The 10,155-nt window shown below is 34.0% G+C and overlaps 1 protein-coding gene across 1 annotated transcript in view; it reads right to left on the bottom strand.

Annotated features, from left to right (window-relative positions):
* Window positions 1-6,434: 6,434 nt before the first annotated feature.
* The window catches only part of LOC113234875 (importin-11), a 32,533-nt gene continuing 28,812 nt past the window's right edge, over window positions 6,435-10,155 (bottom strand). Inside the window, exons 15-16 of the mRNA XM_026470397.1 lie at window positions 9,169-9,343; window positions 6,435-6,539 (exon numbers count right to left, since the gene is read on the bottom strand). Coding sequence (XP_026326182.1) covers window positions 6,435-6,539; window positions 9,169-9,343 — 280 coding nt within the window. The remainder of the gene's footprint in view (window positions 6,540-9,168; window positions 9,344-10,155) is intronic.

A 10,155-nucleotide genomic window follows, 5' to 3' on the forward strand; every position in this document is an offset into this window, starting at 1 on the left:
CCCTGAAGATGTCCTTGTAGAGTGTTATCACTTCTTGACGTGTCAGGAATTGATTCAAAGACATGTTGGTGCGCGGTAGCTTCGACATTCTATACTTCTCTGCAAAAATGTATGTGCTGAAACAATTTACCTTACACCGTAGTGTTTCTAACACGACGACTTCTTCTTCGATATAAACGCACATAAGAAAATTTTTACAAATTCAAACGGTGTATAGTTTACTAGAGAAGTGGCATAACCTCTCGTTTCGACTTATGTGATGGGAGGCACGACGGATCAAACAAACATAAGAACATTCAAAATTTTAAAAATAAGTAGCCAGGAACCAGAAAAGAAGATGCTAAAAAGGTGAGATCACGATGAACATAGCAACAAACTGTCTTACTGCTAAATACAGATCTAAAAAGTGTCAGATAGTACAACAAAACCATAAAAGTTTATTTTTGGCAAATTTATTTGTTTAGTAAAAATTCGTGGAGCAAAAGTTGTTTATGATGTTACTAATGCAGCCTGAGGTTGTTAGTATTTTGCAAGTAGGTATGTATAATTGTCAAGTCAGAAGGCGTAACGGTATTTGTATGTAAACAAACTAGAATTAGACATCAGTGCACTTGCCACATGAGAGAATTTCACGAATTGATTACAATTTGTTTATAGTTAAAAAAGTATTACACGGTAACACGCAAACATTGATTACGTTGACGTTTCTTTGCTCACCCATATGACGTCACATGGTGTGTTTGATATTTGCATAACAGATTAAAAACATTTCCATTTTCAGATTTTATTTATTCTTTTCTGTAGATGAGAGATAAAGAACCTTAAGTGCCAAATAGTATAAATGAATGAATGAACTATAAAATGATATATCGACTGTGAACAGGCAACCAGTACTATCTCAATTTTGATAAGTTTACAGGTGAAGACAAAAAATTGTTTGCGTCATTTATATAGCATCTGGGTTATTAAATAAAAATACGTTGTGTACATAATACTTGTACGTAATACATGTGTAATAAAAATATTCAAAAACTACGTATTTTTATTTAACAAACCAGATGCTATATATATATGACGCAAACAACTTTTTTCTTCACCTGTAAAGATGTTAAAATTGAGATAGTACCGATTGCTAGTTCACAGTCTCTATAGTAATTTTTATTACAGAGCGTTTTAAAGAGAATGAGGCTCTTAATTAGGCATTCCAAATCAATCTAGAGTAAATACTGCGCAATTTATTTTACACAGATGGACAAAATAACATCTTGATAAACAGCCTTGATGTACTCGTAAAGTTCCTATATTAGCTAGCCTTATAACATTAAGCCATTCAAGGATAGCATCAGAATTTCGAACCCCCATATCGTCGCCAGAGTAAAAACCATACGAGTTTTCTCGTATTATTATGTAATTCGTTTTTACTGATTCTTGTTGAAGAAAACCTTATAAACTTCTTGCTCAAATGTACTATTAAAGTAATGTAGTATCTGAATAAGGTATAAGTTAACTAATTAAAATGCTAACTACTACATTAATACTTTATCTTAGTCCTGAAAGAATACAAGAAAACAGATACGAGGCACTCTAGGACACTCTAATCAAACACTCTAAGACGACGATATGTGATCATACGTTAAAAGTGCTTTTAACACAAGAAAGTCAGAAAAATAACACGAACTCCATAAAACAAAATAATTTGTCATTACTACTATTTGTAATAATTTGTATACATAAGTATATGTGAATTTTATAACTCTCCTATTCTCCTCTTCTCTTCTGAAAAGCCGTTATTTGCAGAAGTGGCTTTATTAGACCAAATATGTGATATTTTTAATTTTGTGAGCGAAAAGAAGTAAAGCTATATAAATGAAAAAAAAGAAACATCTGAAATGACCAGGCAATCTGTTACAGACAAAAATATTACAATTATTTCGTTAGTATACCCTTTATATATTGCGTACCAGTGCAGGGGTTAAATCACAATACAATAACGTCAAAATAACTGTACAAAACGTCCAAGCTTAGATTATTCGAGCGATAAAAAAATAAATTAAGTTTTTTTTAAAGTACATTACATACAAAATAGCTTACATACATGGAATCCGTCTTCCTTGATATTTAATCGACATCTGGATCACTTCCTCCCAAGTTTTTTTTTGACGTCGACTTCAGGAATTTCTAGCTCTCCAGTTTTATGACGTCAACATTCTTATATTCTAATCTCATTTTTACATAATCTAGCATTGTATGTAAAAAATAATGCTAGATTATGAAACTATTCATCAGCGTCCAAAAATATATATAAAAAAGAAAAGGCATATAGATACACATTTCTCCGCAGCCCTCAAACATGAATATCCATTAGAGTAGGTACGTGCCAAGAATTTGATGGTCTCCTGCATATTTTTAAAGACTGTACTTCGTTTTTTTTGGAATTATAAAAAACGTCAACATAGAACCAGTGATGATAAAACTATTTCTTCAGACTAACAAGTTAAACGAAATCGTCCTGAACATTTATGACAAATGACATTTATAAATGGCACGACAAAATTTATTTATTTTATGAAAAGTTTCCGTTTAGTGTTTGCAACCTCTGTGTCTTTAAGTTTTTGATAGTGTTTAAAACAGATTAAGTATGTAAAGAATTACATTCCACGATATTTATATGGCTTTGCTTACAGAATGAAATAGCGCCTGATAAAAAACCCAAAATTCCCTTCTATCTAATGCTATAATGCTAAAAAAAACGAAGTATTCCTGATCTCAAAGTATTAATTCTTTTTTCCCTAGTTCCCTATGTTAGGAGTACCAGAAAGAGTTATTACACTTATTAACACAGAATGGGTGAGAAAAAAGTGGCCGATACACCAAACATCTTTTTCGCTTTATTCCATACACATAAAGATTTTTTCACCAAAACACCCTGAACCAGAAACTAAGAATAGAAATTATTTCCTAAATTATATCCCGAAAACTTATCTAGGTCACCCTAGTCTTCCCTTGATAATATTGCAGGCTCATAGTGCAAGTAACTTAACAATCTTAAATTAACATTATTAACAGTTCTTAGGTCAAATTACTATAGACCAATTAATATAGGAATTCATCATTCATTCGCGATCTCGGCGGTTCAGCGGTTAGCACTGTGGACGCTAAAGGAGGAGATCCCGATTTCTGATCCTGGTGGGACCAGAAATCGGGACGAACTTTTCTAAAGTGATTTTATTCTGGGTTCATTGTTCTGGTACACAGGGTGTCTCTAGTTACCACGAGGAAATTTGCGAGGTTGTCGGGTATATTATTCTCAATCTTCGTTGGCATTATTAAATTATCGATAATAGTTTTAGTTTTCCGCTATAGCAACTCTTGTAAATAAGCTCTATACCGCGTTTTAAGCATATAAATCACGTAGTTATAATTTCAAAAGACTAACCAACATCGGTCCTTCGAGCCGGATCTGTGTTCGGAGCATGCTATGTGATGTTTATTTAGTAAATTATTTGCAAGAGTGCTGCCACATCAGAAAACTAAAAAGATAATTGTTTTACAGTTTTATGATGCCAATATCATACCATTTTTTATGCTAATTATTACTGTTATTTCATTTTTACAGTGTAGTTTAACTGCCAAATGTCACCTTTTCCAATAGTGGCGAAAGTACAACGTGTCTTATTAAATAGCACTTAAATTACGAATAGGAAGATTTCACATAAGACCTGGTAAGAGCGCGCAGTATAATGCCTAAATGTAGGTCGAGAGTTCTTTGTACATCATTCGTATTTTTACAATTTATAAGGTTGCGGAAAATCATGTCAAAATGTTTGTTTTTTTTTCTCGAATGACGTAATCAGATCACTCGATATTCCTAAATCTATAAATATAAGAAATATTAAGTATATCACATTATACACATAGTTTGCATATTTTAATCGCAAAGTTATTTAAACAAAGCACTTTAACAATAAAAGAACGGGCAAATTGGGAATCATACAATATTTATAATTTTTTTATTTTATTTCAAATATCTAAATTTCCTTCGTATAATGGAATATAATTTTGAAACTAACACAATATTTATTTCGAATTAATAAAAGACAAAAAAGTTTATTTATTCATCGATATTTTAAAGGGAATTATTTAGATTTTTTTTTTTTGTTAAATTCAAAATCGTATAACTCTGAAACGCGTACAACTAGAAAAAATTTTAACATAATAAATGAAAAAAAAATGTACATTGTAACAACGTACACTCAACGACGTGTAGTACGATGGGATTGGGAGTAACACTCTGTGCACAATGCTCTTGAACCAACTGAATTTATTATTTATATTTGGCCGGTCTACTTATGTCTGTCTGTACACAACAGTGGCGGAAGGTCAAGTTAGTAGACAGATGGAATAGTGATAAACAGATGGTGGCTAGGAAGATGCTCAGATGACGTCATCAATGTCGTGGGTCATAGATAGGTGAAACTAGCGCAAGATCGTGGTAATGGCATAAATTACTAGATACGAGGGCCGACTGGAAAGTAATATCTTACGACAATTTCAAATTTAAAAATAATACTGGCCACTATCGCGACGCATTTGTTGTTTATTCTTTTTTCGAAATTACTGACACTCTTTTGATTATTACGTTTCGCTTTGTTTGCACGAACAAAATAGCGGAAAAAAAGCAATTTTTTTTTAAATGAGCTACATCTTTTCTAAATTTTTTATTCCCTTTCTAACAAATATAATAAGTTCATTTCTAACTTCTATTTCCCATGTCCATTTCATATTAAAAAAAATGTAACCGTAATCATCTTTTATTTCATATCTATATAGATTACTTTTCAGCCGCCACTCGTACATACCCATGACGAACCTATGAACAGGCAAGTATATTTTGCATTGCATCGCTGGGGTACCTTCTACACTGGCTTACCTTTCTTAAATATCCACTCTTTGCCATCACACATTTGTAATTATAGTCAAAGCCGAAACTCTCAAATCATTATCAATCTATACTCTAGTCAAATTCGACATAGAATGTTTAATAACAAAACGTTGTTAGGCAACCAATTATGAAATAGGAAAAGAACATTTTACACAAACAACACGGCCAACTCGCGTAAATAGAACTTGGATAAGTCAGTAGGTAGGTTACGATATGCAGAAGTAACATTTACCTGGTCAATTGTTATAAAGGTTACAAAGTACGTATTCATACATATAATTTATGAATAAAATAATTAACTTTTTGATACCTGTTAATATTTACTGCTAGAGAGTAAATAAAAACAAACAAAATTGTAAGATTTTATTTTATATTAATTTACTACATATCTCATCTAGTATCAATTTCCGATTCTAAACTTGAATTACTACACGATTAATAAATGTTATTACGGATGACACAGGTTTATAAATAATTAATGAATTACAGGTGATTGTTTTGTTGGGTTCAGGTTATTTAATAGTAATACAAAACTTTTATAGAATAAATCTAATGGCTTAACCGAATTTCAGGGAAAAATATTGTAATTGTGGTAACCGTAAAATTCAGAGGTGGAAGCCTTGAAAGTCATACGTTTTTGTTTGTTGACATTTTATTCTACGTCGAATTTGGCTAGAGTACGTAAATAATTTAAAATAAATTATTAGCAGCTTTCACAACTTTCAAATTGTTTCGAGTCTTGTTAATTTACTCAATTTGCTACTAGAGTTAATTTTTGTTACTTTCGCACGCATAGTACAATCGGTATATCAATATTATCAATATGGTGAATGTGTCTTTTTGTAACCGTTAACAACGCTGTAGACTTGATATACAAATATTATACACGTGTATAATATTATAAAACGTATATATTATAATTTTACTGAGGTAGAGGTGTATAGAAAAATTTGTGCAATGACGTCTATTCGGGTAAACGAAAACTTAACTTAATCTAACTCCCGTGCACGTCAGAGAAAAAAGAAAATGGCTGGTCTTTGTAGTTAAGTTTATTCACATATAATTTTAAGTTTAAGTGTAATGGGTTGGGTTGAAGAAAAATAAAAATCTAAGATATGGCAGTATAGCTTATTAGACGCCTTAGCCTGTCCCTACAATTTTTTTATTAATACTTAGTGCACGTCACTTTCGCCGTTCCTTTGAACAAATAAAGACGATATAATGTTAGATTAGAGCTTTCAAATTTCGACAACACCATATAAATTTCGCGATGCAAATCGGCTAGCATCTGATGTTTTTCTTAGTGACAAAGACAAGAGATAGACGCACTGAACTAACATTAAGTTAGTTTTCGTTTGCCCGAATAGACTCCTTTACACGTCATTGTTTAAACTTGAAATTGAATGGACAAATAAAATTTCGCAATCTTCCTATATACATTCAGTGCGTCCAAGAGCCAATTATTTAGGTACTTAGCTACATATGACAAGGTTCAGAGCGGTACATATTCTCTGATTTGTTGCAACGTCTCCGGATCTGTCGATTGAATGAGGCGGTCGAAGGTTTCCGCTCCCACTTGATTCTTCAACGTTTCTAACTGAAAAGAAAATGACTTTGTAACTTTCGCGACTTGATATCGTCGATGTTATGTAAGTAGGGTGAAAGCGTAATTTCGAAAAAAATTTCATGGGAGCATGATTTACTTTTCACAACTGTTTTAAAGTATTTACGTAATTACGGGCACTGATGCTAGTGAGCAGCCTGGCCGTATGACAGTTTTTCTTTAGTCTGTTTCCACAGCTCTTTGTTAGTAGATATAATGAAAAATTTAGAGACAATAATGAATTTTCATACATATTTTGCCGTCCTAGGCCAGTAAAGAGTTAAATAAATGACACACTTTCTGGCTCAACTCACACTGGCGCAGAGTCGATGCGTCGCGACGCGTCATATTTTTTGGCCTATAGGATATTCATCCCTATTTTACCATCATTAAGGTACAAATTTCTGTTATGCAAGTATGGATAAAGTCGAATAACTAATCAAATAACTTGGTTAAAGTCGAGCTGTTTACGCCGTGCGTTCCTTGCGCGCAGTGAGGCGTGAGACGCCGACCACACTGTGATCCGGACGCGCTAATGCGAGAATCGTCGCGCGTCGCCATGTGTTGTAGTTGAAAAGCAGGACGCGACACGACGCTACGACTCTGGGCCAGTGTGAGTTGAGCCTTAGTTATTTTTTTGAAATGAATGCAACCATTTCCGAGCATGTTTGAGAAAAGCACTATAAATGCCTCGGAAGGAACAGGGATTGCTCGCCTCGTCCAGCAATCCCTTTTCCGGGCTCTGCAATAATGTAGTAATTGTTTATATCAGTGAGGATCATAATTATCCATCGAGAATATAACCAGAAATAGAGACAAAATGTCATTTAATTTGTTTGAAAACTATTCTGCCAAATCATTACAGTGACAACTGAGCCCCGATTGGCCAGCTCCAATTCGAAACAATTGATGGGTGTCGTCAAATGTTTCACTTCAAATCGACCAGTTTAACTTGAGCTTTGGTATAATTAACGAAAATTGAAAAATTACATGTTTAATATGTAATTAATAATAATAATAATAATAATAAAATCTCTTTATTGCCTCCAATGTAAACAGAACTTGTACAAAAAAAACGATAATAAATAAAACTTAAATGACAAATAAACTTATATTAAATGACGTAATAAACAGGAGGCAAAAGGAGATGTCTCAGCTGATGCTGCTAATTATCGATGAAATATGATTCCGATTGTTTTGTAATCAATGATATTATACTTGTAAACAATCCGCCTTCAAACGGTACCCACGGCACTGTTGTCCACAGGCATCAGTGACATCAGTCACCATCTTGAATTCGAGTGAGTACAACGTCACCGAGACGTGACAAAAAAGTATCAAAAATGGTGAAATATGTAATTAAAATTTGCAATTCTCGGTTCGAAAATGATTATAAAACTACTGAGGTTACATTCCACAGGTAAGCTTGCTTTTGTTTGTTTAGATTGTCGTAAATAAAAATAAAAATGAAATAAATTTATTTTAAACATCAATGTTGCCAGAAAATCAATTTTCATTTGCCCATAATATTGGGAGTTAACCTTTCTGAAGTTACTTTTGACTTCGTAGTCAAAAGTGATTTTAATTCAAGTTTATTCGTCGTAACGTTTTAACGTAAAGTGTAACCATAATATTAAGAATACGTAATACTATTAAAAATGATATTTTGTTTGTTTACCAGTATACCTAAAGACAGAACGCGCAAGGCGGAGTGGTTAAAAATTATACGACTTTTACGAAAAGATACTTTGAGTTGTTACTCAAAGTATCGTTTTAAGGTAAGTATTACAAGAAATTTGTAATACTTACCTTTTTATAAATTTGTTTTCGTTAAATAGAAACAGAAACTTTGTCGGAAGACAGTATTTTTATCACCTTTATCCAATAAATAAAAAATACTAGAAAAGCAATGAATTAGAAAGTCATCTCTTCATATTTTATAAGAACTATGAATTCCAAGTGTGGACCCTTAAGTTCATGCATTTTCATGTAAATTTCACTCACTCGTTCATTCCATTTCTGATTACTCTGATCTCCACTGTCTCTTTCCACCAGCAAGGTTACAAGAAATTAGAGAAAACTATTTCTAAACCGGTAACCCTGGTCGTTTCCCTTAATGCACTATGACTATCTCATTTTGACATAATAAGGTTGACATTAGAAAAAAGAGACAAATATATTTTTCTTTGAAATTTCAATCAGTTTCAAAGCTAGTCTTTAAATTTGCAAAGTGGTCCCACATTTTAGACAACTGTTTGTAGGACATTGCGTATCTATTATTTATGCTCACTGTTTGTAATTAATTTGCTGTTTTTCCCACACCACCGAATGGAACAGCCATCCATAGTTAGAGATGTTATCTTTATTACAATAAATACAGAAAATTTTTGGAATATACGAAGGCGTACACACAGGTCAGTCATTGGCGCTGTACTATTTGAGCTTTCTAATTTGTAATTTCAGTGCAAACGAGAGTCGACATTTAAAAATTATTTAAGGCTCGTTTGCCTGGTGAGTTGCCAAAGATGGATGGCCCTTATTTCGTCTCTATTTCTGGTTATATACTCGATGCAATTCTCCCTTGACGTTGCATTTGAAATAGGAACAATATCACGTCGCGTACCTGGTGGTGCGTGACGACGCGCAGGTCGATGCAGTGCGCAGGGTGCGCGGCGGCCAGGCGCCGGCGCCGCTGCTCGTGCGCCGAGTCGGGCGCGCCCGCCTCCTCCCAGCGCGCCGCGCCCCCGCGGCCCTCCAGCGGCGACGGTGGCCGCGAGCCCGGCGGCGCCACCAGCCCGCTGCCGACACACACGCGCGTCCACAGTCATTCAATGAAATTTGTGCCTACGTGCCTGCTTACACTGTCATGTGTATTTTCTGAGTTTTATATAAACATGTATAACGCGGGCAATCTCCCACCTTACCGCTCCACGCATAGTGGCTCCACCTGTGAAGGAAGGGAAGAACTCTTCCTTCGACTCCCGTCGTGTCTCGCCGCCAATGATCGAGTTGAGATGAAACATGGCGCGAGCACGCATTTTACCAGCACGTTATAAAGAATAACTTGTAGATTCGTTATTAAATTGTTTGTACTAAGTGCCAAAAATCCAATAAATACTAAAGTTGCAAATTGACATTGAAATTTTTTCTCCTACACAGCCACGGACGCAAAAACTATGATGGAAACACACACCCACCAAACATGTAAATTAATTCAGACTAACGTTGTAATCTATCATTTAGCCGTTGTCTAAATAATCACTACAAACATTTTTGCTTTGTATGTCCATGCATGGCGCTGGCATCATTTTCTTTGGCCATAAAAACTTTATATAATATTTCAGAACTCGAAATACATTTCATAAAATCTGAAATTTACTTCAAAACATATTTAAAAAAAACAGTACAGAAAATGAACTTAGGTATGCACATGTTTACGAAATAATACTTCCCGCATTAACCACCAACGGAAGCAATCAAAGACGCCTAATAACTTAATATATGTTATAGTTACAATGTATTTATTATTATTATGAACAGATTTGCTATTGATCTCCAATTCCATGAGCCAGAAAAACGTGCCGCTTCAATTCCCATACAAATTCGACAT

This window comes from Hyposmocoma kahamanoa, unplaced genomic scaffold (genome assembly GCF_003589595.1).
Source record: "Hyposmocoma kahamanoa isolate Upper Pololo Valley unplaced genomic scaffold, ASM358959v1 86, whole genome shotgun sequence".
NCBI lineage: Eukaryota > Metazoa > Arthropoda > Insecta > Lepidoptera > Cosmopterigidae > Hyposmocoma > Hyposmocoma kahamanoa.